General features: G+C 38.4%; 1 protein-coding gene across 2 annotated transcripts in view; it reads right to left on the reverse strand.

The window, feature by feature from the left end:
- The window catches only part of CEP192 (centrosomal protein 192), a 131,348-nt gene that overhangs the window by 9,644 nt on the left and 93,943 nt on the right, over window positions 1-27,761 (reverse strand). For both annotated transcript variants that reach the window (XM_019433885.2, XM_019433883.2), the window contains exons 31-41: window positions 27,512-27,688; window positions 21,334-21,594; window positions 20,972-21,087; window positions 19,096-19,205; window positions 16,306-16,456; window positions 11,193-11,371; window positions 10,458-10,581; window positions 8,589-8,694; window positions 7,948-8,155; window positions 5,191-5,270; window positions 4,155-4,250 (exon numbers count right to left, since the gene is read on the reverse strand). In XM_019433885.2, coding sequence (XP_019289430.2) covers window positions 4,155-4,250; window positions 5,191-5,270; window positions 7,948-8,155; window positions 8,589-8,694; window positions 10,458-10,581; window positions 11,193-11,371; window positions 16,306-16,456; window positions 19,096-19,205; window positions 20,972-21,087; window positions 21,334-21,594; window positions 27,512-27,688 — 1,608 coding nt within the window. The remainder of the gene's footprint in view (window positions 1-4,154; window positions 4,251-5,190; window positions 5,271-7,947; window positions 8,156-8,588; window positions 8,695-10,457; window positions 10,582-11,192; window positions 11,372-16,305; window positions 16,457-19,095; window positions 19,206-20,971; window positions 21,088-21,333; window positions 21,595-27,511; window positions 27,689-27,761) is intronic.

The following is a 27,761-nucleotide window of genomic DNA, read 5'->3' on the forward strand; positions in this document are numbered from 1 at the left end:
TATTTACATTATCAAAAAATTCTAGAGCTGTCATGTACAAGACCTAAATGAGGAAGGTCACCCCAGAAACACAATCCAGTCTTTCATTACAATGCTTATGGAACCCTCTGCTGGCCATGCAGTAAAGGCCTAATGCCCAGAACCAGTTACCCTGACCACACACCTCAAAGTTATACATATGAACTGTAGGAGTACAACCTATAAAAAGCTCAGGATGAGAAAGCTGTAATGTTTAAAAGTAGTATCTTACAAAGTTTACCAGTGTTAAGTGCTTCCTTTATCAAAGAATTTAGTGTTAAAAATACTATTAGTTAGGTTAATCACTAATCAGTATCTTCGGATCTGAACTTAACATTAAAACTCTTAAGTGACCCTAATTTGATCACTAATTATACACATCAATAGTTGTGCTTTTTGGTAGTATTTCCTTAAATGGTCCCAGAATGATGTGCCTTACTTAGGCAGGAGATGTTAGAAGATCTCCCATAACATAAATTAAGTACCCAGACCTGGAATTCAGTTAACAAATGTGATCTGGCAGTATGGTAAGCAAAAAACAAAGACTTCGTGGAGGTTTCATTTCTATGTCTGGTACTATGTGAAAGGAGAAATTCCCAAGAGACAATCTAGTCCTGCATCCTTGTTTTTCCTTTCTCAAAGCTTCATTGAGACAGAATTCATATACCATACAGTTCACCCACTTCAAGTGTGGTCAGGGTTTTTAGTATAGTTTCAGAACTGGGCACCCACCACCACAATCTGATTTTAAAATATTTTCAACAATCCAAAAAGAATCCCCATACCGTCAGCAGTCATTTCCCACTCCCCTCTCTCACTCCCATGTCCAGCAAGGACATATTTACCTTCCGTCTCTACAGATTTACCTATTTTACACACTCCACACGCACTGAATCATATACTATGTGGCCTTTTGTGTCTGGACTGTTTCACTTAGCATGTTTTTTCAAGGTTCATGTGGTAGCATATTATCAGTGCTTCATTCCCTTTTATTGCCAAGTAATATTTCATTGCATGGACATACATTTTGTTTATCCACCTATCAGTAGATGGACATTTGGGTCATTTCTATCCTTTTTTTCATTTTTAATTTTTTTTTAATGTTTATTTTTGAGAGACAGAGTGTGAGCAGGGAGGGGCAGAGAGAGAGGGAGACACAGAATCCTTACCAGGCTCCAGGCTCTGAGCTGTCAGCACAGAGCCTGACGCAGAGCTCGAACTCATAGACTGTGAGAACTCAGCTTGAACTCATGACTTGGGTCGAAGTTGGATGCTTAACCGACTGAGTCACCCAGGCTCTAGCCACCCTCTATCCTTTTTGGCTGTGAATATTTGTGTATAAATCTTTGTTTGAATGCTGGTTTTCAATGTTTTGGGATATATGTCCAGAAGTGGAGTTGCTGGCTCATAGGGTAAGTCTACATTTACTTTACTGAGGAACCGTCAAACTATTTTTCATTGCAGCTGTAACCATTTTCCATTCCCACCAGCAATGTACGAAGGTCTTAATTTCTCCGTATCTTTGCCAACACTTATTACTGTCTGGTTTTTGAAATCAGTCATCCTGGGGCATGAAGTGATATCTCATTGTGGTTTTGTTTTTGCATTTCCCTGATGAACAGTAATTCTAAATATTTTTTCATGTATTTACTGGCCACTTTCATATCTGTTTTTGGAGAAATGTCTATTCAGTTCTTGTACTCATTTTTTAAACAGGTAATTTGTCTTTGTATTATCTAGTTGTAAGAGTCTTTTTACTCATTTTGGATACAAGCCCTTAGTTAACATAGGACTTCTAAATATTTTTCTCCCATAATCTGGGATGCCTTTTTGCTTTTTAAAAAATTTTTTAAAATGTTTATTGTTGAGAGACAGAAAGACACAGAGCGTGAGCAGGGGAGGGGTAGAGAGAGGGGGAGACACAGAATCTGAAGCAGGCTCCAGGCTCTGAGCTGTCAGCACAGAGCCCAATGCGGGGCTTGAACTCACAAACTGTGAGATCAAGAACTGAGCCGAAGTCGGTTGCCCAACCAACTGAGCCACCCAGGAGCCCTGCCTTTTCACTTTCTTAATGGTATCCTTTGATGTACTCAAGTTTTACATTTTGATAATTCATCTATTTTTTCTTTTATCACTTGTGCTTTATTGGTGTCATATCTAAAAAACCAAGGCTTAACTCAAGGTCATAGATATTTACTATGTTATCTTCCAAGAATTTTATAGTTTTAGCTCTTAACATTTAGGTCTATGGTGTACTTCAAGTTACTTTCTGGATACAGTGTGAAGTAAGGGTCAAACTTAATTTGCATGTGGGTATCTGTTGTCTGGGCACCATTTGTTGAAAATACTCTTTCCCTATTGAATTGTCTCAGTACCCTTATTGAAAAAAATCAACTGACTATAAATATTAGGGTATATTTGGGGACTCTCAACTCTATTCCACATATTCTAAATGTCTACCCTTATGTCAACAATACAGTTTTGATTACTGTAGGTTTTGAAAGTAGAAAGTGTGAATCCTCCAACTTTGTTCTGGGTGTTGTATGCAAGTCAATTTGACAATAAATTATATTAAAAAAAAAAAAAAAGATTGTTTTGATTATGCTGGTTCCCTTGCATGTCTATATGAATTTTAGGACTAGCATGTCAATTTCTTTAAAAAACAAACAAAAAAACCAAACACCAACTGGGATTTTCAATTTGGATTATAATGAATCTAGAGATCAATTTAGGAAGTACTGCAATTTTAGTAATGTTAGATCTTCTGATCCATGAACATGGGATGCCTTTCCTGCTGGCTTTTTTTTTTTCTTCTTTCCAACCCTCCTCCCACCACCTTTGCCCCAAATGTTAAACTTTTGTTGAACAATGTGTCTGTACCCTATTATGCTGCTTTGCCTCTATCGTGGGCTGGGAAGTAAAATAAACTATGCTTGTAGAATAGCAGATCCTTCCCAAAAAGCCAGGCTCTAGAAGCCTGTTATACAGACCTACTAAAGTACACAGTTTGTGATGATCATTGCTCAAAGATTCTTTTATAGTCAGTAATGAGTTTACAACTGTAGCATAGAACTGATTACAAGTCTAATTCCCTGAATAAATGGACCAATGTCATATAAATGGTACAGTTTAATTGAGTTTCAGCTGTTGGCATGAAAAAATGTATTACTGAGGCCAAGTGAATGACTAGTGTCACTAAGATATCTGAAGAAACTATGTCAGGTCTACAAACAAATTAGAGCTTAAGAGGGTCATGAGGGCACCTGGGTGGCTCAGTTGGTTGAGCGTCCGACTTCAGCTCAGGTCATGATCTTGCAGTTCATGGTTTCAAGCCCCACGTCAGGCTCTGTGCTGACAGCTCAGAGCCTGAAGCCTGCTTTGGATTCTGGTCTCCTCTCTCTGTTCCTCCCCTGCTTGCGCTCTGTCTCTCTCTCTCTAAAAAATAAATAAAGTTTAGAAAAAAAAAAAGAACTTAAGAGGGTCATGATACTATGGGGCGCCTGGGTGGCTCAGTCAGTTGAGCATCTGACTCTTGATTTTGGCTCAGGTCATGCTTTCATGGTTTGTGGGATTGAGCCCCATGTGTGTTGACAGCACAGAGCCTGCTTGGGATTCTCTCTCTCCCATTCTCTCTGCCCCTCACCTGCTTGTGCTCTCTCTAAAAAATAAATACACAAACATTAAAAAAATAAAAAGAGGGTCTTGGTACTAAAACGATCCATCACCATTTACCCACGAAGATATATTGTTGACTATGATATGAACACTGACTTGTTTTTAAGTAGTGGTAGATGTTTCTCATAGGGTTAGTGGACAAAACTATCGCCTAGATTAGAGCTACTCGAAGTGTGTTCTAAGTACTGGCAGCCTGCAGGCACATGAAGTGCTTATACCAAAACGTAAATCAATCCTACCACTAAGTATGGCATTTTGTTTAGCTATGTACAAAGCAAGACCTCTGCTGCAGGAAGCACTCCACTGACTTGTACTGAGGCAGACCTCTTCTCCTATGGCAACCTGGCTGTTAGCAGCACTAGTCTAGATGAAGGAACTACTCTGGGTGGAAACAAAAGCACTCCTGGTCAATCAACACCAGTTTCTTACCAAAAGCTGTAAAAAAAAATGTCAACACTCACCTTTTGAATTCCATGGCTTTCCAGTATACCAGAAATAGGAGAACATCTGAATGCTGCATAGGTAGCTCTAAAGACATCTCCACTGTCATTGACTCCCTACAATCATTTAAGCAATCAAATGAAAAAATATAAAAGTCAGTAGATCAATTCAGAGTGAGACCGTTATCTTTATGGTTACCAAGGACACACAAACCGGTTTTGTAGGGCACAGGAGAGCTCAAAGCCTGCCTAGAAGCAGGAGTGCTACTAAACTCAGCTCACACAAGACCTCATGCTGCCTCTCCTCCCTCCATCAGCAACCATTCCTTCCTGGCTACAGTCATCTGTAGGATGACACGCATAATATCAAAGGATTTGCCTTCTCGAAAACCCTGAAGACCCTGTTGAATGTGCATTTTAATAACCTCTGCAAAACTAGTTGTTTATTTCTTTTCAGTAGGTCCAGCACTATCTTTTGCACGTATGTTGTGGGTATTGTGGCTCAAAACTGCTTCTGTCACACAAAACACATGGCAAAAAGGCCACAGTGTTGTAAACAACACACATGACAATATGCTTAATTCAGACAGAACCTACTGGCAGAGACTATTTGCAGTATACAGTAGCTAGCACACACTGACACAGAACATTCACTTCTGTCTCCTGCACTAGCTCCTACCCGCTGAAAACACAAAACAGCACTCAGAACAAGGGAGAGAAAAACGCACATGTGCACGCGCATACACACAATGTTCCATAATAACACTTTTATATATTTTTTAAAATAGTTATTTCAGATAAAAATCAGGACTGTAGAAGGTAGTTCATTAAATGAGCAAGCCCATATTTTCACATCCATTCTGTAATTTGACTCTCAAAACCACCTTGTGAAAAAGATGGGGCATATATTAACCACATCTATAGAGAAAATCAAGTAAGTGAATTAGTGGAACTAAAAAAGACAATAATCTCAACCTATGCTCATAACTCAGTTTTAAAACACCCTGCATAAAGTGTAAACATTAAAATGAATATATTTAAGGCCATTACTACTGACCTTGACATAAGGTGGAGCTAAAGATGACAGATGCCACTTCACTTCTGTGTTACCATGATTCTCAAGTTCCAGAAAATTTTCTACAAGGAACACACATATCACAACTCAATTCTTGCAGAGGTAAGTAAACAAGCAGATTACTGTGACAATGTGTAACAATGACTAATTACCTCATCATAGGGGGAAAAATACAATCATTAGATCCCCAGAGGAACCCAACAGGAATTTATGGTATTTTCTAACAAAATCAAGATTTACAAGTACCTTATTTTTTTTAATGTTTATTTATTTTTGAGAGAGACAGAGCATGAGCAGGGGAGGGGCAGAGAGAGGAGACACAGAATCCGAAGCAGGCTCCAGACTGGGAGCTGTTAGCACAGAGCCTGACGCGAGGCTCAAACCCATGAGCTGTGAGATCATGACCTGAGCCGAAGCCAGATGCTTCACCAACTGAGCCACCCAGGTGCCCCTGTCTTGTTCTGGTTTTTAATCAAAGTATAATGAAGGGCTTAAGCAAGAGAGCAATAAGATGATTTACATGTGTAAAGAATTACTGGCTGCTGTGGGAAAGAGAGACCGCTAGGGAGTCAGAGTAGATGAGGAGTCCTGGTAAGGCGCCACAGCAGCAGTTGAGTGAGGATGCATGGGGTGGTGTGTATCAGGCCTGAGTCACAGCAGTGGGAGGAAAAGCAGTGGGCAGACAGGGGATCCATTCTGAAGACAGACTGCAAAGGACTTGCTAGTGGACTGGATGAGGAGAGAGAGAGAGAGAGAGGAAAAGCAATCAACTTCCAGGGAATTGGCTTAATGGGCAGACAGTGGTGCCACTCACTGACACAGGTTAAGGCTGGAGAAGCTGGTTTCATGGGTAAAATAAGAGTTCTGTTTGTGAGATGCCCACCCATAGAAGCTGAGCAGGGTGCAGGGAGAGCAGAGAGAAAGAAGGGAACATAAGCAGGCCCAGGAAGAAGAGCCCTCAGTGGAACCTGAGAAGGAGCAAGTGAGGCAGGGAAGACCAGGAGAGGCACAAGAAGTATGTAGTCCAAGAAGGAAGGAGTGGTCGCCAGTGTCGAGAGGTCAAATTAACAAAGACCCATAAGCTTTGCACAGTGGCAGTATCATAGCCAATGAAGTTTATCAGAAGTGCAATTACTGCTAATTGAAAAAAAAGACCCGTAGAAGAGATGCTCCCTTTTCAGTGACCTACCTCTATAGCAGTGGGGTCAGGGCAAGATGGCAGCACCAGCTCTGCTACAGACTAACAAAAGGAAGGCAGACAGCACAATCCCACCATGAGGGAGGGATGCCGAGGAAGCAGGGAGAGCAGCAAGGAGACGAGGCCAAAGAAGGTATTCCTTAAACATGTGACGGCAGGGTGCCCTGTGTGCCAACAGAAAGGCATCAACAAAGGGAGAAACTGATGACACAGGAGAAAGAAGAGGTGGAGTAAGGCCTTGAGAAGAGCCTGGCTTCCAAGCAGAAGAGTTTATCTGGGATGGAAGCAGAAGTCTTGCATTTAGTCTAATGGCTTTTATATTGGCAGTGAAGAGTGAGGCAAAGTCAAGAGCTAGAAAGAGTGAGAGCAGGAGCAGCAGATGGATGCTGAGAAGAGATGAAACTGTCAAACGATGGCCAGAAATGGGAAAGGACACACACCAAGGAGGGCTGGTAGGAAAGCCTGGTACTGAGGAGCATCTGAGAGCTGAGACCATGAATCTGTGGACACAGCCCCAGGTTTCTCCAGAAGTGCTGCCTAGTACAGTAGAGACACAGGGCTGGGAGAAGTCTGGCTCTAACAAGGGTTGGGATCTTGCCAGACAGGAATGCAGAAGGAGGGACACACGGCAGTTAAAAACATTCCTAAGGCAGTAACTGCAGTGACAGACCACAGAATTCAAGCAGAAGTGGACGAGGCTGGGGTGGTGGAGAGTGAGAAGGTAGTAGGGCCAATGGCCTGAACATCTGAATGAAGCCACAGAGCTGCTGGAACTCCCAGAGGACACGAGTGGGGAAGACGGGCGAAGCAATGGGTGATGGTCGGAGGGGGACAGTCTTGATGGGCAGTAGAATCTGAGCATGAGTAGGAGACAAAGCCAGTTAGAAAGGCAAGGAGTGGAGGGTCATGTGACAGAAGGTCCAAACCCTTTCCAACAGGTCCCACATGTAATCCCATTCACTGAGACTGAGCCATCACGGGCAGGGGAGAGGGGAGAGCAAAAGCAGTGTTCTCAGGACATTTGAAGAATATTAGCAGTATTAAGTGTCCACTAGGTGACAAACATTGTGCCAAGTGCTTTACATATATTATTTCATTTACTACTCAAAGCCCTCTGTGAGAGGAGTTAATTATGATGGTCATTTTACATATGGGGAAACTGAGTCTATTTAACCTCTGTAGTGCTTCAAAGTCACATTAGTGAGTGACAGAACCAGGTTTTACCCACTTTCCTCTCTTCTTCAGCTGCTAACTTATTAGCAGTCTAGTAAAAGACCTAGTGAGAACTGAGAAGGGATGGTTCTGACCAGGTAGAATCTGAGACTCCCAGAATATAAATAGTTCTTAAACACCTAGATTTAACATTTTAGGATTTTAAAGCTCCCCCAAATCCTGCCCATCATTGAAATGACTACCAGTGACCACCTCTCTCCTGAAATAGAGGACAATTTTATCCCTGTTATTACAATATGGCTCACTAAGAACAGTGTTAGACTCAACAGATCAGTGACCATTTGAATTACATAACTTGTGAACCACACCTGAAGTTTCACCAGGTTCTGTTGCAGGAAAAGTAACAGTCTTGTTTCTTATCTCAACTTTTGTGGAAGGTGGTTTTGTCATTGGTTTTACCAGATGACAAACCGAAGGCTCAGTTCCTGGGGAAAGGATTCCAAATGGGCTGGAAGCCAAACGAGTGAGGAGTTCTTTTTGGGTCAAGTCTTCTTGAATTTGAACTTTCACAATTTTCTGAAATGAGCCAAATAAAGGAGATAAGACACAAATGGAGCTATCATTTTAAAGAAACAATTCCTATTTTTAAATCACGGTAGAGAAAAGTAATGCCAAACAAATGGAAAACACTGATGGATGAGAAAGTTTATTCAGATCTCGATGTGAATCTTTGACTCCTCCCTCTCTTCCCCAACTCCCTTCTTTTTCAAAGTAGATTTTGCAAATTAGTAATGGTTTCTAGGCCCCACTCTCCATTCCTGCCCCCACTCAGGAGAACTGTTCAGATCGCTAATGGAAAAACTATGTGCTAAGTGCTCTGTCTGAATAAGTCTAGTTCAGCTGAAAGAATAGCCCCCTTCATTTCATTTCTGAGATGTTAGAGCTAATAAGCCTCATGACACTTAAGCTGCAAAACAGGAAAAATTTGCTTAAAAAACACTAAAAGTACCTTCTGTCCACTGTCACAGTGTATATAAATCAAACCACTCCATGGGAACATTGACTGTTTTGTGGATAAGGAGGAATTAGGACTCACAAGAATTTGTAGCTTACTCCTAAAAAGAAAGAATTTAATAATGAAAAGCAAGAACATCCTATACTTTAATAGCAATAACCACAGAGTTATCAATACTGTTCCATCAATGACCAACTCTTTCCTTGTTGCTCAAGAAGGAGCTGAGAAGAGGCAAGATCCCATCCACATGTGATTTTATATCAGCCCCACCTCCGTGGCTCACAAAAAGTTGAGTGACATAAACCTATGAACCGAAGGGCAAAACTCATGTGAAAAGAGACCAGGCCATAGAAATACCATTTAAAAAGCAATTCAAAATTAAAACTTCTGGAGCAAAAGACTAAAATACAGAAGCTCTGAGGCACTTTATCATAAAACTTATCATAATAAAGAATGATACAGTCACAGTATAAAGGGAATTAAATAACTGGGAAAGAAACTGGAAGAAAAAGGGGGGATGGGAAATAAATGAAATATTGGTTTTTTTTTTAATTTTTTAAAAATGTTTTATTTATTTTTAAGAAAGAGAGAGAGACAGAACATGAGTGCAGGCAGGGGGCAGAGAGAGAGGGAGACACAGAATCCTTAGTAGGCTCCAGGCTCTGAGCTGTCAGCACAGGGCCTGATGCGGGGCTTGAACCCAGGAACCGTGAGATCATGACCTGAGCCGAAGTCGGACGCTTAACCGACTGAGCCACCTAGGTGCCCCAACAATATTGCTATTTACCCAGTTGCTAAAATTTTGTGCTCACTGTTCTCTTCAAGAGCTATGGAATGTCAAAGAAGACTTTTAAATGTGGACAATGTAATCATATTTGTGACTTAGAAGAAACGACCAGTTACAAAGGATACGTTGGCATACATATCAAAAATGGCAGAGCAAGATTATTTTCCATTCCTAATGGCTAAATACACAGGGTGACAGAAAAAGTGATTCATGAACAATTCATTTCCCTAACTTTCCAACCATTAATCAGTAAATGTTTAATTGATTGCTTTGGTCCTAGGAATATTTCTCTGGAGTATGCCTAACCATACCTCAATACTAGTCACTAAACTCTCCTAAAATGCATACTCCATCACTTTGCAAAAGTTAATAAATTCATGCTGCTCTTCTGCAAAGTTGCTATCCCCAAACAGGTAGTGACTTTCAGACGTGAATGTTCTGTGCTGACCCAGACAACGTTCCTGAAAAGCTGTAGAACTGCAGCTTTACCTCCTATCAGTAACTAAGCTGCACACAGTGGACAGCTGTTCATCAGCATTTGGTCCCAAATACTTCCTTCTGTCTTAGACTAGTCTTTGTGCAAAACAGCAAGCTAGGTTATGGCTCAGACATATTAAATATCAGGAAGCTTTGTCTGTAAAATGTCCTTTGGACAAAACCAGCAGAATAAATTGAGCCAGACCTAAGATAACCAAGGATAGAACTCTCTGGGCTTTAGGGACTACCACCTCTCATCGTATGCCCAACTGCATCCCTTGCTTTGTAATTTGGTAGGCAGAGTAACACATCTACACATTCTGATGTTTTCCACTCCAGGAAATCCTTCCCACCTCACTCATACCTCTTGACCCTTTTAGGCTATGTACACCATAACTGGCTATGGACATGGTCTCTATTCTGCTAAAGAGCATGAATCCTGAAGTTCACTGTGGTCCCACAAAACCAAATGGAGCTCAGTACGGGGAGCATATGGCAAAATTCTAATGAATAAGTTAAAATGGCGTATTATTTGATCCTTAAAAAGTCACCATGTTAATACCTGAATAAAATCTGGAGGAAAAGGAAGTCATACTTACTCTGGTGGGATAAATCCATGTTGTGGTGTTACTGTAAGGCAATGTGCTGGCCAGTACAACTCAAATTTCAGTAACCTAATGGAATTATTTAAAATCTGGAAACATGCAGTTTTTGCCAGGTCACCTATTATATCAGATAAGTAAGATATAACTTACATTTAGCATTAGTGAAAAAAAAATTAATAAATGGTAAAAATGAATCCTAAATACATTAGTCTACCATCTTATTTTGCTTTACAGGAATTTCAAATCCCTGGTAAAAGAAGACCATTTGTTTACTCTTGGAAACTATAAAGATACTGAACAAAGTTCAACACCCTGAACAAAGAGAAAAAAGGACATCTGGAATTGTTACCCCCTGGTCTTATCTTGGGCACATACATTGGTACCATATTTTTTCCTACTCTGAACCAACTATATCGATGTTAAGACTTAGTAAAATAGGCCAAGTACCTTGGGGCAAGGGATGTGGTAGGATGAAGGGCCCATGGGTGAGTGGCCCTACCATATGGGGAATTGGGAGCTTGGAATGAGGACCATGGCCTTGTGCCGGACAATGTTCTGGTTGAGCGTGAGGTAGGTCTCAAAGAGACCTACGTAGAAGAGGACGTGTGTAAGCCACTGGTCACCTTTGCATACAGTCCATGAACATTACTAGATGAGCCACAGACTCAGAATGAGTATAGGCCTGGTTTCCAGAGCTCACTGCTGTTGTGTTGTTGTTGACATACTCACAAGGAGAAGGAGCTATCAAAATCAAGTGTTCAGGCTGGACAGCCCACATTTCCTTTGAGAATGATTTATCTTGAGGTGGGCGAACAGCTTCTGAAAGAAGTGGAGAACCTTGAGGACCTTTAACTGGCAAAACATCCAAAGAAACATTGCCACCATGTTTCCCAGAACTGTCAGATTCACTACAGAGAGAGAAAGAAACAGAGAGGGGGAGAGGAAAAAAATAAAATATGAATAAAAGCTTATGACTAAGAATGTTAACCATTTGCCATGCACTGCAAATGAAATACCATGTTTTCTCACCAACATTTTTACTGTGATGTTTTACTTTTTGGTTGAATAGAAGTTGTGTATTGAAATATAATAATGTTCTCAAAAAAAAAAAAAAAAGAAATCTAATAATGTTCTGCTTTAAAAAAAAAAAAAAAAAAGATAAAAAACCAGACTGTGTCACCTTTTTATACGAATTCTTCCTAAGTCTAAAAACATTTAGAGGTGCCTGGGTGGTTCAATCAGTTAAGTGTCTGACTTCAGCTCAGGTCATGATCTTGCAGTCTGTGAATTCAAGCCCCATGTCAGGTTCTGTGCTGACAGCTCAGAGGCTGGAGCCTGCTTTGGATTCTGTGTTTCCCTCTCTCTCTGCTCCTCTCCTGCTCACACTGTCTCTCAAAAATGATTAAATGTTAAAAAAAAATTAAAAAAAAATAAAACCATTTAGATAAAACTAAAGGTGCATTATGTAATATATTGTGTATCTTTCATGGAATAAAAATTCTTCACTGTGTATTCTTAATGTTTAAAAAATACAGTATAGGTCTAATATTATTATACTAATCTTTAATTAGAATACTCAATGATTTCTTTACTGTCTTGACCTCAGCATGCTGTCTGAAGTCTCTTAAAAGGTTTACCAGAAAACTACCCAATATTAAGAATTTTTTAAAAACAACAAAACTTTTTTCATTAAAAACAAATTTTTTTTTAATGTTTATTTTTGAGAGAGAGAGAGACAGAATGCGAGCAGGGTAGGGGCAGAGAGAGAGGAAGACACAGAATCCAAAGCAGACTTCAGGCTCTGAGCTGTCAGCACAGAGTCCAGCGCGGGGCTCAAATCCACAAACTGCGAGATTATGACCTGAGCTGAAGTCGAATGCTCAACCAACTGAGCCACCCAGGCGCCCCCCAAAACAACAAAACTCTTAATGTATCTATAACTGTACAGTGATAACTATTTTCATGATGCTAACACCAAACATAGTCTTCCAGGCAAAATACTATGGTGAGAAATGCTGATGAGGCTTAAGATTTTTAAGTGTTAAAAGTGTTTTCTAATAAGCCTTAGATTACAAAAAATTGTAACTTGAATAAATTTTGTAATCACAGTAGCACATGATTTACCTGAAGTTCAACGGGGCAGTGCCCAAATTCTTTTACCATACAGCAGAGCTACACCTTTATTTTAAGCAGACACTCAGCAGACAGAGGGAATCCTCTCCTCGCCTCTTACCCATTGCCCTCTCACCTGCTCCTTTTGAAATCAGACCTCTACTGCCCAGAGAAATAATGGAGGCACCAGCCAATAAGTCAGAAACAATTTTTTTAAAAATTATAAAGCTGATCCTTGGCTTTTTAGTTTCCTAAGAACCTGTTTCTCACAATTTAAGTGAATTTCAAAATAATTTTTAATGTAACTACTATCTTTAATTATTTGATTACGTATTTTAGAAAAAATTATCATTAAAAGTATAGGGACCCTTTTAATATATTGTTGAATTCAGTTTGCTATTATTTTGTTGAGGATTTTTACATCTGTATTCATCAAGGATAATGACCTGTAATTTTCTTTTTCTGTGGTGTTTTTGCCTAGTTTCATTATCAGGGTAATGCTGGTCACATTAAGAGAGTTTAGAAGACTTCCTTCCTCTTCGGCTTTCTGGAATAATTTGAGAAGGATAGATACTAGCTTTTTGAACAGGAAGTCATCAAAACAAAATGAAAAGGCAACCTACTGAAAGGGAGAGGATACTTGCAAATCATTTATCTGATAAGAGGTTACCATCCAAATTATATAAAGAACTTACACAACTCAGTATCAAAAAAATAACTAGCCTGATCAAAAAAATGGGCAGAGGACCTGAATAGACATTTTCCGAAAGAAGACATACAGATGACCAACAGGCACAGGAAAAGATGCTCCACATCACTAAGCATCAGGGAAATGTAACCAAAACCATAATGAGAAATCACCTCACACCTGTCAAACTGACTATTATCAAAGACAACAAATAAATGTTAGTGAAGATGGAGAGCAAAGGAATCCCATGTGCACTCCTGGTGGGAATGTAAACTGGTGTGGCCCCTAATGGAAAATAGTATGGAGGTTCCTCAAAAAATTAAAAATAAAGCTACCATATGATCTAACAATTCTACTCTGAATATTCATCCAAAGAAAATGAAAATCCAACTGGAAGAGACATATGCATCCTTATGTTCACTGCATCATTATTTAAAACAGCCAAGATACAGAAGCAACCTGTGTCCATGACAGATGAATGGATAAAGATGTGGTTTATATACCCAGTGGAATATTAGTCATAAAAAAAGAATGAAATCTAACCACTTGTGACAACATGAACCTAGAGGGTATTATGCTAAGTGAAATAAGTCAGAGAAAAACAAATACTAAATGACTTCACCTATATGTAGAATCTAAAAAACAAAATGAATGAACAGACCAAAAAAACCAGACTCTTAGACACAGGAAACAAACTGCTGGTTACAGGAGGCAGGGAGAGGGGTTAGGGGTGAGTGAAATAGGTGAAGGAGATTAAGAGGTACAAACTTTCACTTATAAAATAAATTATGGGGATGGAATATATAGCATAGGAAATACAGTCAATAATATTATAAGTTTGGTGACAGATGATAACTAGACTTATTGTGGGATCATTTCATTTCACAATGTATAAAAAAATCAAATCACTATGATGTACATCTCAAATGAATAGGATTATTGTATGTTAATTATACTCTAATAAAAACTTTTAAAAAGTATGGGAAAAGAGGGCAAGGTTAAATGAGCTGGAGGCTCCAGGTGGGTGGGTCTGAGTCAGCTATTAGTTGGTGGCTGTGACTTGTAGAGAACCCTCAGCCAACATGAGTTGGCAATGATGTGCCAAGGAGAAGATGAGAAGATTGGTTAAAAATAGGAGGATAGAGTAAAATTCAAATATACTGAGGATAATGAAGGCAGATTCTCAGTATTGGAGTTATCAGTGTAAACTCATGATTTCAACATATTTATAAACAGATGTGGATACATGTGGATTTATATAAAATGCATATATTTCCTAGCTCTGTCCATGGAGGGAGCCTAGAAGTACTAACACCTGAAAAGCAATAGCACACTTACTACTCATATCCTAGTTTCTAATACCATTTTCTACTAAAATGAACCAGGACCCCTATCCCAGGGCTGGGACAGGAAATGCATAAGACAAATCTAAAATAACCATCATGCTGGTGAATAAAAAGTCAGATTAAGCAACCGAATGAGGACAGTAAAGAATTTATACTGAATTCACCAGTCTGCCCAAATATAAGTAAGTACACAAAAGAGGGTGAAGTAAATCTCTTCCTCATAGTGGAAAGACAATTAGTAAATGTAAAAAGATAGAATTAGAAAATCACCATTTGGTAAATAAGACAATACTAAGATGATTCAAGCAATAATCATCAGTGGGTACTACAAGTTTGAAAAGGAGTAAGATAACTCATCATCTCTAAGGATCCTCCTTTAAGACATTTATTAACTAACTACCATGAAGAAACCTGGAAGGCACCATTTTAACTAAGTGATAAAAATATTTCAAGTAATGGGACAAATCAGCATTGTTTAGCACCTGAGATGCGCTGAGGAAACAAACAGCATCGTATCTGTGATGTGAGGGACATTTTACAAAGTAACTAGTCTGTGCTCTACAAAAACATCAAGGTCACTCACTGGTAAGAAAAGGGTTAGCAGCTGGCCTGTGCCATTTTCCCCTTTTTACCAGGCAGGAAAAGCCCAGGAAAAAAAAAAGAAAGATGACTCAGTCAAATCCCCTTGTAATCTTCCTAACGACATCTCCCAGCAATCATACTAATTTACTTTTCTATAGAATACTTATGAAGAATGTTCCTGGTCTGTCTAGAATTGGTTAAGGTAAAGAAAATAAAAATTTATGAATTTTTTCAACATAGTTGTTTGAAAAAAATTATCACATAAGGTATGTAATTACACAAGAATAAGAGAGCTTCCATGATGGAAACAGCCACCCCTTCGTGTTAGTAATGTATCACGTGCACAGCTTAGAGACCTCATGTTAAATGTGAACTAGAGTGGAGTATTCATGTTGCAAGAAGGACCTAGGAAACACAATTAGCAATCCTGATTTCCTCATGTCTCATCTAAAATTGTTACTAAAGCTTAGTTCTGGGTAGTATCTTTGATTCTGTGGCTCTGATTTGATGATCCAACCTTCTGCGCTCCGTCGTGAAAGAGAAGGACAGACTGAAAAAGTATTCTATATTCAAAGAGGTAAAGAGACAGGCTAAATGTAACATGTGATCTCAGATTAGATTCTGGACCAAAGAGGAAAAAAGAAAAGAGGAGGTTTTTGCTTATTTCTTTGATTTAACTATAAAGAACTTTACTGGGGAACTGGGGAATCTGCATGAAATCTGTGGATTAGATGTTAGTACTGTAACAACACTAAGGTCCTAATCTGGATGGGTTTACTACAGCAATATAGGAGAGGGTCTGCGTTTTTAGGAAACCGGATGAACTGGTCATTATGCCTGCAATTTACTCTTAAAAGGTACAGAAAAAAGCTATACACACATAAACAATAATAAGGTAAATGTGGCAAAATGTTAGCAACCAGGGAATCTCAATGCAGGTTTAACATGTACTATTTTTAAACTTTTCTGTAAATTTAAAATTATTTCAACTTAAACCAAAATATAAAGATGTAATAAACATTTTGAGGCAAAAAAGTATGGAGAAAAGATCAGCTCTACTGTGAATTAACTTCTCTTGAAATATGATGAGAGATGTTTTGTTTCTCTGTTTTACCTTTTAGATTCTATGCTAGCTTTGGAAGAAGGCTGAAGGAATTCACTGCTAGACACGGAATCTCTGAATTCTCCAATTACTGAAAGTATAATTTTACGCATGTTTCCATAAAAGAGCTGAATATCATTAGGCCGTTGGGGAAGATCATACACTGAAATAGAAAATAATATTTGAAATATATGAATCTTCACATAATCACACCACAAAAATATAACAGATAAATTTATACATTTACAGCAACAGGTTGGGGTGGGTGACATTTGACGTTTACAACTATTGACGAGGATGAAATTATAGGCAGCTCAGGCTCTGGCCTTGGATTTGGTGACCTAACCTCTCCAAGCTTTCGTCTCCTCAAGGATAATATAAAAAATTATGATCCATCTCAGGGGTTGTCGTGAGCATTAAAGTATGAATGTGTTTAAAGCTACATATGGCATCAAGCTGACTGTGGGCCAGGTAACGTTTTAATCCCTTCATACATATTATTCTAGTTAGCTTTCACAGCAACTCTTTGAAGTAGGAATTATGTATTCTGGATTCTACATTTAAATTAGACATTAAGAATGACACTTTTTAAATGAAAAGTGTTTAAAAGAACACAGTAAGTGTAAGTTGAAATTTGTAATAACCAAAGATATCGGACTACAAAAGTTTATATCAAGTGTGAAAATATTTGCCATAAATCACACATTTTACAAAACAAGATTATAAATACCTATAATAGTAATATACTCAAACAAACGTTATTCAAAATAACCACATAAAAAGTTCAACTGCAACACTCCCATAGGTGATCTACTAAAACTAACCAACACAAAACAAAGTGGGATTGTTTCCTCCCTTCCTCTGGACAATAAATACACCACCTCAAGGAACCCAGTATTCTGGTGTCCCAAACACCTACCTGAAGTCCTACCTCTTCCCCATCTTAGATGAGTGGTCTTGACAGATTACATGGGCTCTTGGTTGGGTTTGTCAACATGACCCTTAATATAACACATTTCTTGAATTTCTGTACACACAACTCCCTCTCCTTGGACTATCCTTCCCCATTCTGGTCCTCATCTTCTCCATCTTATCAACTCCTCCCCATTCTAAGTGTTTCCATCTACAAAGCACAGTTCAGTTTAACTCTCTGTTTAGGATCTTTCTTATGATGAAGAGATAAGGAAGGTAAAACTCAGAGGAGATGAAGTTGCAGAGATGGTCTTGAATTGCTTCAGCTCCAAATCCAAGGTTCGTTCTATACTCTGCACCCTTAACGCACTGCTGACAAGATTCATTTCAAATCTTTTCATTATTTTTAAAAATTTTTTTAATGTTTATTTATTTTTGAGAGACAGAGTGTGAGCGGTGGAGAGGCAGAGAGAGAGGGAGACACAGAGTCCAAAGCGGGCTCCAGGCCCTGAGCTGTCCGCACAGAGCCCAATGCGGGGATTGAACTCACGAACCGTGAGATCATGACCTGAGCCAAAGTTGGGCGCTTAACTGGCTGAGCCACCCAGGCGCCCCTCTTTTCACTATTTTTAACTATCCATCCCAACCTTCCCTTTGAGCAGATGACTTAGACTCCTAACTACTGGAAAGATGAGTATTCTGCATCACCTCTACATAGGCATAAATATCCTTTTACCATTTCATAATTTAGAAGCAATATATACTTTACCATTAAAAAAACCCTAGAAAACAGGAGTGCCTGGTTGGCTCAGTCAGTTAAGTGTCCAATTCTTGATTTCGGCTCAGGTCATTATCTCACAGTTTGTGAGTTTGAGACCCATGTTGGGGCTCAACATGGGGCTCCCTCTCTTTGCCCCTCATCCACCTTCTCTTTTCCTTTCTCTGTCTCTCAAAATAAACTTTAAAAAAAAATAAAACCTAGAAAACAAAAATAAAGGAAAAAAACATGACCACCTGAAATTCTACTACCAGAACATAACACTGGTAATATCTGGTGTCTAAATCCTGCGATTTTACCTGTGAAGCTGTATATAGACACATTAAATTATTTTTACCATAATAAGACCTTATTATGCAACTTTAAAATAATTAAGTTATTTTAAAATAAAATAATAAGACATTCTCATGTCTTTAATATAAAATCATATCATTATTTTAATAGCATCAACATTTTCTATTACATAATCGATGCCTTATTCTTGGACATTTAGGTTACTTCTTGCTATTATAAACAACACTGTGGTAAAAATCTGTCCATTTTCACATAATTTGTATGTGTCAAGACATGTTTTTTTGTATCAGTAATAAACTCTATTAGATGCTTGAATGGTTCAGCTCAAATAGAGCTAAATATCTAGGTTGGAGCTATTCCACCGCTGTCTATTTTGGATTGATTGATTGATTGATTGATTGATTTTGCCACCATCACATCCTCCATAAACTGCATAGCTGGCACAAATCTCAAAATGAGTTCAAGTTTTGCCAATGATTAAATCTTAAATAGTAATTACTCTGGATTTAATAATGACCATTCATTCTCCTGTTTACAAGTCTACCCATAAAGTAGGTGTCATAAGATTATTCATAACATCTAACATTTATATAGCAAAGCTCTCTCATTTCATCTTCACAATTCTGTATGCATGAGAAGATAGATATTATTACTCTCATTTTACAAATAAGGAAACTGAATCTACGTAACATCGAAAGCCATACAGCAGAATTGTGGCTCAAACTCAGCCTAACTCCACAATCTAAACTAATACTCTTTCTCCTTATATTACATCACTGGACCTAGATAAATCTTTTGGGTCATGATGAAATTCTTACCTTCAGTTACTTGTAACTCATCCTGAAACGTTTCAGCAAAATCAATGTTCTGCAGCACACTATGTTCTGGAAGTATTTGTTCTATAATCCCTGGTTTGTGCAATAGGGCTCTGCCAACAGAGATTTTTACTCAAAAACTATTTTACATAAATTCAATTTTCATTAGTGTATTTGGCAAATCTCACAAACAGCATGAATGATTCATTAGTATATAGATCTCATATCTTAAATCCTAATATAAGTAATTTTTAAAAGAAAATCTGTTTTGGACGTTCCCTTAAAAGTTATACATGGAAGTGTAGTCATCAATTTCAGTTAAATATTAACATCAAAATGAGAACTCCCAACTGTAACAGTAGAAAGAGTAAAATTAGATTATCTTCAGGTCTTACATTTTCATTATTTGTAAGAATTTGATCATAGTTAGAAATCTGTCTCAGAAAAAACCAAAAGAATAGGCCAAGAACATGATTTAAGTACATGAGAGAGGGACATTTAAATTACCATGTAACTATATTTACCTGGCCTCTTCTAGAGAATCTCTGAGGTGAGAGAATTGAAATGTAAATTTCTCTGTAATACTGTGATGTTCACAAACAAAAGAAATTATATGCTGTACACATGCAGCAAAGAGGGGCTCTAAAACAATATGCTGATTGTTATATCCCAGTAGAGAAAAGGGAAAAATAAAAACCAATACCCAGTAATCTAATTTCTCCAAATGTCAGTTTCTGTATCTAAAATACTTACTTGACAAACAAAACCAGGTTCAAAGTTGAGATCTTGAGTCTATTCTAACATCATGTAGCAACATATTACTCAAATCTTTTTTTTTTTAATTTTTTTAACATTTATTTATTTTTGAGACAGAGAGAGACAGAGCATGAACGGGGAAGGGTCAGAGAGAGAGAGAAACACAGAATCTGAAACAGGCTCCAGGCTCTGAGCTGTCAGCACAGAGCCGGACGCGGGGCTCTAACTCACGGACTGCAAGGTCATGACCTGAGCCGAAGTCGGACGCCCGATTGAGCCACCCAGGAGCCCCTCAAATCTCTTTTTTAACATTCCAATAATCCTCAACAGATTAAAAATAATAAAACAATTTCCTAAATTACATACCAAAATAGAACATAGCAGAGCACAAAGGGTTGGAAGAAGGAAATATTGGTATATGCATATACCCCTCCCCCACTGAGAGCTAATGATTTCCTACTGACAGATGAAATATCGTGAGCTTCGTTTATTTTATATTCAGTCCTCTAGGCTAGGAAGCAGATTTTTATAACACAAGAATTCTGAATTCAACATACAAGAATGTTACCTATGTTTAAATCACATCTAAATCTAAATGTCTAAATTTGACATTTCTGTATATTAAACTATATTTAGAGGTACCAAATTTTCTAGAAGCACATGTTTTAAGCTAGCATGTGTTTTAACATCCTACACCCTTCTAAACACAACTTGATCCTTTCCAATAATTCACAACATTCCTAGAAATACTACAAATAAGTCAGGTGTGTTTATATACAATATATTTTTTCAGTAGTTCTTAAATCTTTTCTAAACTTGACGTACCATCATTAGGAAGAGCATCCTGTTACGAAGACTAAGGTGCCTATTTGCATAAAAGAGAAGGGGCACAATAGGTATGCCTAGTAAAGAACGCACACTGCAAACACAGCAGATGGGTTTCATACAGGCATTTCTTTCCTCACAATGTGGTGGACTGTCAGCCACACAAATTTTACAAAGATTTTTCATCTACCGGTTCACTAAGAAGTAGCTGAGCATGTTCTATAAATTTCAAGTCCCAAACCATTTTTAAGCCTTCATTATTTCTACTGAATAGTTCCCAACATGATAAGTAACTTACCTTCGATACTGCTGCCTTGAGATTTCATCACCACCAAAGAAGTATACAGTTGACATTTCTGTTATAGTTGTAGAACTGTTCTCTCTGTCTGAAGGATTATATATTATAGTAACATCCTGATGCCAAGAAAAACAAATCAGGAGTAAATATTAAATATTTTTCTTAAGTCATTTCATTCTGAATTAACTATCATATGAACCTAAACAGTCAACAGACATGGATGTATATGATAGCATTTCTGAAAAGGTAAGTACTTCCATTCGTTATTACTTTCAACTATTAATTTTTCTTCATAAAATACATTAATTATTAACTTAACCTAAAAATGAATTCCTATTTTTCGTGCACAGACTCATACTTACTTCTTGTGTTTTTTCCTTGAGCACAAATTTATCTGGAAAAATCCTTAATACTTTAGGATCCAGCAAAATTTTTTTCTGAGAATCCTTAAAACCTACTGCTTTAACAAAAGCTGCCCGAGAGCCAGTGTTATGAACAGAAAAAACAATTCTACTTTCTTTTCCAGGTATTAAGTCATTCACTGTTACCATGTAACTGTCAGATAACTTTTTAACATCTTCCAAAATAAGATTACTTGTTCCTCCATATCCAGACAAAGGTATCTAAAAGGAGAAAATATATAAATCCAAAATTATTTTTATGTAAGTAAAAAGATTAAATTAAAGCCAGAAAAGAAAACCCATACCAATTGAATACAATTAAAATTATTATTCTTGGGGCACCTGGGTGGCTCAGTCGGTTAAGTGTCCAACTCTTGATTTCTCATAGTTCAGGAGTTCAAGCCCTGAGTTGGGCTCTGTGCTGACAGTGTGAAAATTCTCTGTCTCCCTCTCTCTCTCTGCCCCTCCCCTGATCATGCTCTCTCTCAAAAATAAATAAATAAACATTAAAAAAAAATTATTACTCTTTGTGTACTTTGGTTGGTAGTTACCCCACTTCCAGCCCCGCACTATACTGAAGAACTTCTCTTAGGAGAAAAACAAAGAGTTGCAAAATTATTTACCTTCCAATATGCTAAATTATTTCATTGTTATAAAAGCCAAGCTTAGATAATAAAGGAATAAAAGATAAGTATAAATAAACTTGTTTAAGAAGTGTCTAGGGTGGGAGCACCTGAGTGGCTCAGTTGGCTAAGCATCCAACTTCAGCTCAGGTTATGATCTCACAGTTTGTGGGTTAGAGCCCCATGTCAGGCTTTGTGCTGACAGTCTGGACCCTTCTTTGGATTCTGTGTCTCCCTTTCTCTCTCTCTCTCTCTGTCCCTCCCCTGCTCACCCTGTCTCTCTGTCAAAAGTAACATTAAAAAAAAAAAACAAAAAACAAAAAAACAAGTGTTTAGGGTGGAACATAATGTTTATAATTTACTTTGAAATGCATTACAAAAAGAGATGAATTGATGGATGGTTAGATACGTGATAACATAAATATAGCAAAACATTTAATTGTGGAATCTAAGTGGTAGGGTGAAAGCTCACCATATAATTCTTCCAACTTCCCAGTAATTCTCAATTTTGAAAATGAAATGTGTTGGTGAAAAAAATCTATTGTTCTATAATCCTGTTAGCCTTTGGTCTACCAGAGTGAGAAAGAAGTGTGCCAAAGGGACCAAACAAGCCAAGAACTCAAACAATTCTCAAGAGGACAGACCCCCCTGGTAGCTGGGGTGCAGAATGGAGGCAGGCTTTAGGTGCCAACTGGTGCTGTCTCTAAGCCAGGCTGCTTCCACAGGGCTTAGCACTACCAGGAAATAAGGATTCACAGAATAAAGTCTATAAATAAAAATGTAGGAAAACAGGTATGCTGCTAGAAAACAAACTTCCCATACCTTATAAAAATGCACTCCTTTAAAAATGACCTATCATTTCCAATTATTAAAATAGTTCTAGGGCACCTGGATCGCTCAGTCATTAAGCATCTGACTTCGGCTGAGGTCATGATCTCACAATTCGAGAGTTCGAGTCCCACTTCGGGTAAGCATAAGCCCTGCTTCGAGTGAGTCCCGCTTTTCTCTCTCTCTTTCTCTCTCTTTCTCTTTCTTTCTTTCTTTCTTTCTCTCTCTCTCTCTCTCTCTCTCTCTCTCTCTCTCTCTCCCCCCCCCCCATCCTGGGATTCTCATTCTCTCTCTCTCTCTCTCTCTGCCCCTTGCTCAGTTGTGCCCTCCTCTCTCTCTCTCTCGAAAAACATAAGAAAATAAACAAAATAAAATACGTTCCAAAGAATACCTTGCAAACTTGAAAACATCAATAGCTTATTTTGAGTTGTATTATGCACTTAAAATAACGTTTTGAAAAATTAAATTTAGGGACCTCATCAATTGGTACTGGCTTGCCAAAATGAGTACAGATTAGTAGTGTTTAATTTTTTTAATTTTTAATGTTTTTTTAGCTCACATTTTAATTTTTTAAAACATTTACATCCAAATTAGTTAGCATATAGTGAAACAATGATTTCAGGAGTAGATTCCTTAATGCCCCTTACCCATTTAGCCCATCCCCCCTCCCACAACCCCTCCAGTAACCCTCAGTTTGTTCTCCATATTTATGAGTCTCTTCTGTTTTGTCCCCCCTCCCTGTTTTTATATTATTTTTGTTTCCCTTCCCTTATGTTCATCTGTTTTGTCTCTTAAAGTCCTCATATGAGTGAAGTCATATGATTTTTGTCTTTCTCTGACTAATTTCACTTAGCATAATATCCTCCAGTTCCATCCACGTAGTTGCAAATGGCAAGATTTCATTCTTTTTGATTGCCAAGTAATACTCCATTGTATATATATATACCACATCTTTATCCGTTCATCCATCAATGGACATTTGGGCTCTTTCCATACTTTGGCTATTGTTGAGAGTGCTGCTATAAACATGGGGATGCATGTGTCCCTTCGAAACAGCACACCTGTATTCCATGGATAAATGCCTACTAGTGCAATTGCTGGGTCGTATGGTAGTTCTATTTTTAGCTTTCTGAGGAACCTCCATACTGTTTTCCAGACTGACTGCACCAGCTTGCATTGTCAATGTTTTGTTTTTTGTTTTTTGTTGTTGTTTTTTTTTTGAGAGATAGAGTGGGGCAGGGGCAGAGAGAGGGGGAGACACAGAATCCAAAGCAGGCTCCAGGCTCTGAGCTGTCAGCACACAGCCTGATGCGGGGCTCAAACTCATGAAGGGTGAGATCAAGACCTGAGCCAAAATCAGATGCTCAACCAACTGAACCACCCAGGTGCCCCTGGATTAGTGCTTCAGATGTGAAGCTCCTACAAATTCCTCCTCATTTAGAGTGAACTCCTGGTAGTTTCAAAATAAATCCCTTCTCACTCAGAGTGATCTCTTGGTAGTTTCAAAAGCCAAAAGTGTTTCTAATTTCTCTTCCCACAGAAATTTGCAAGTAAACTTTATATACAAAACTAGAAAACAGGGAAAAAGTTAGCTTTTGAACACACTCAATATAAATATTCTTCCTGTATTTTCCAAGCCTAAAGAATCACAAAGAACTGCTGAGTAAAAGGTAAAGAAAAAGAATGATGAAATAAAATTATATCTGACCAATGCTAACAGATCCAAAGATTCAAGAGGAAAAACTACTGTTCTAGAGCAGGGTTTCTTAACCTCAGCACTACAATGTCTTGAACTACATCATACCTTGTGGTGGGGGCTGTCCTTTGCCTTGCAGGGAGTTCAGCTGCATCCCTGGCTTCCACCCACTAGATGCCAGTAGCACCCTTTTCCCACCCCCAGTAATGACAACCAAAAATGTGTCTAGTATTGCCAAGAGTCCCCTGGAGGGTAAAACAGCCTCTGGTTGAGAACTGCTGCTCTACAGGACTGGAAAACAGAGGCAGTATGCACACCTAGAGCCTGCACAATAGATAAAAATGGGCTTTGTAGTCCAGTAGTCTGAATCTGAACCCATCCTGGATGATTTACTGCCATGTAAGAAATATGACCATGGCAAGTATCTCTCTAGGTCTGTTTCCGTATGTGTAAAATGAAGAATGGTATGACAGACAGTCGTTTTGAAGATAAAGTATGGTAATTCGTGTGGTGATGATTAAGAGTAGTGCTTGGCAGGGGCACCTGGGTAGCTCAGTCTGTTAAGTGGTCGACTTCAGTTCAGGTCATGATCTTGTGGTCCAGGAGTTTGAGCCCCACCTCAGGCTTTGTGCTGAGAGCTTGGAGCCTGGAGCCTGCTTTGGATTCTGTGTCTCCCTCTCTCTCTGCCCTTCCCCCTGCTCGTGCTATGTCTCCCTCTCTATTTCAAAAATAAATAAATGTTAAAAAAAGAGAGAGAGAGAGAGAGAGAGAGAGAGAGAGAGAGAGAAATGCCTGGCATATACTCAGAATGCAATAAATATATTTTTATTGCAGTCCCACTGTGCTATATAGTACACAAAGCATAATTTCACTTGCTCCTCAGAACCAAACCAGGACAGTAAGTGAGTGAAGCACAAGTTGAGTAGAGACTGATCCAGGGTGAGTGTGAAGAACAGTGGCTGTTCCCAGTCTCTCATCACTAGAGTTAAGTGCTCTTCCACCACTGTGCTAGGCTCCTTATCTCCACAAATGTACACCAGTGCTAGTAGGCAAAGTCTTCCTGTGAGATAAAGGTCATATCTGTGCACTTCTGGTCCCTGTTCAGCCCACCTCTGAGAGGACAAGTGGCATCTACATAGGCAGGACTCCCACTAGGATCCTACTTTGTCTTAAGAAGGTCAGCTTGAACTTCTGCTGGTGACTATCAAATCAAATGGTCTTGCCCTAAACCACCAGGGAATTACTAGCTCTCCAGAAATTCTTACTTAAAAATAACCTTACCATCTTGGCTAGTAAACCTGAAACTAATAGAAATATATTCAGGATAGGGGTGCCTGGGTGGTTTAGTCAGTTAAGTGTCCACCTCTTGATTTCAGCTCAGGTCAGGACCTCATGGTTTGTGGGTTTGAGCCCCAAGGCAGGCTCTGCTCTGGCATCACAGAGCCCGCTTTGGATTCTCTCTCCCTCTCTTTCTGCCCATCTATCTCAAAATAAATAAACACTTTTTTTTTTTTAAAAAAAGGTGACACCTGGGTGGCGCATTGGTTAAGCGTCCAATTCTTGATCTTGCAGTTTATGGGTTCAAGCCCCACTGGCAGTGCAGAGCCTGCTTGGGATTCTGCCCCTCCCCCACTCATGTGCAAGTGCGTACACTCTCTCAAAAAAGAAAAAAAAGAAAAAAAAAGAAATAGGTTCAGGATAGTCTGAAAGATATAGCCCATTTAGTCTTCTCCACAAACCATTTGATTCTAACTTGAAGCCAGATCATCAGGATATGTGGTACTTTGGCATTGTGTCCTGGGCTCACATATAAGGATGTTCTTTCCTAAAGATGACCACTTATATCTCTTTTTTTTTTTTTTTAATTAAATAAAATCTACCCTGAAAACATGGGGCTAAAACTCATAACCCTGAGATCTGGAGTTGCATGCTCTACTGACTGAGCCAGCCAGGCGCCCGATCACTTACATGTTTAAACAATTTTGTCCACCACAAAATTGTGGTGGGCAAGTAAAGAGCTCCACAGAGAATATGTCAAGTTTCAGCATCAAAAAAAAGCTAAATTTGCCATAAATATCTATTGTTTAAAAAAACACGTTTAGGTATTTTTAATCTTGCAACTCATCACATTCCCTCTGATTATAGAAAATGGACCAAAGTTTTAGTCCCCAAACTGTGGGATTACAGCCAAAACTGTGAAGATTTAAGGTGTGCACTTTTATGGAGCTTGGGGTTCATCTGACGACCCTGTCCTCTCCTTTTTTCAATGATTTACGACCTTTATCTCTTACTGCTTTAAATATATCTAAAGAAATGAGTTGAAATCCTTTTTAAAAATTACGTTGGGAAGAAACAAAACTGTAAAAGCTCTTGTCAGAAGAGAAGGAAACAAAACACGAGAGACTCTTAATGATAGAGAAAAAACTATGGGTTGATGGAGGGAGGTGGGTGGGAAACGGGCAAAATGGGTGTGACGAGCACTGGGTGTTGTATGTAAGTGATGAATCACTGAATTCTACTCCTAAAATCAATATTGCACTGTAAACTAACTGAAAATTAAACAAATAAATAAAATAGAAGCTCTTGTCTTTAGCCCTAGTTCTGGAACAGAATCTAGTAAATGGTATCAATAGGTATTTTGCTGAATTGAAAGAATACAATTTACTTGGAAAGTCAGTATCTTAAACAGTTTGATCCAGATTTACCAAAAAAATGTGTTCCTGTAAAACTGGGTACATTTCAAAATTCTCAAACTGAAATGAAACTTAAAGGTGTGAGAAGAGAATGTTTCCTATAGAATACTATGGAAGCTATTTTTATCACATGACACTTGTACAAAGTACATAATTACTCCCTAACTTGTTTGTAAAGCAAGGCAATCCCCTATTTTGACTTATAAAAAGCAGAGGATATATAATTACCAATATTAAACAAATATTTACAACATGTCAGAAACTCCATGGGAGGACAAAAAGCAATAAAATCATCTTACCGTGAACTTAATGCCTGGTTGTGATCGAATTCCCAGTTGTTTAATTTCTAGTTTAGCCAACATACAAGATAATCGAGTAGGAGCAAATAACACAGAGATGTAAATGTCTTCCTTTGGACGCATTCTAATCTCACAGTTACTGGTCAGTCGCTCTTCTGAACCAAAAGTGTGCTGAAGCTACAATTTAAAAACAATCACTACATACAAAAAAGCAAGAAGACAAAACTACCACCAAACCAAAGCTTCAAAG

This window comes from Panthera pardus, unplaced genomic scaffold (assembly GCF_024362965.1).
Source record: "Panthera pardus isolate Hobbes unplaced genomic scaffold, ASM2436296v1 HiC_scaffold_15, whole genome shotgun sequence".
Classification (NCBI taxonomy): Eukaryota; Metazoa; Chordata; class Mammalia; order Carnivora; family Felidae; genus Panthera; species Panthera pardus.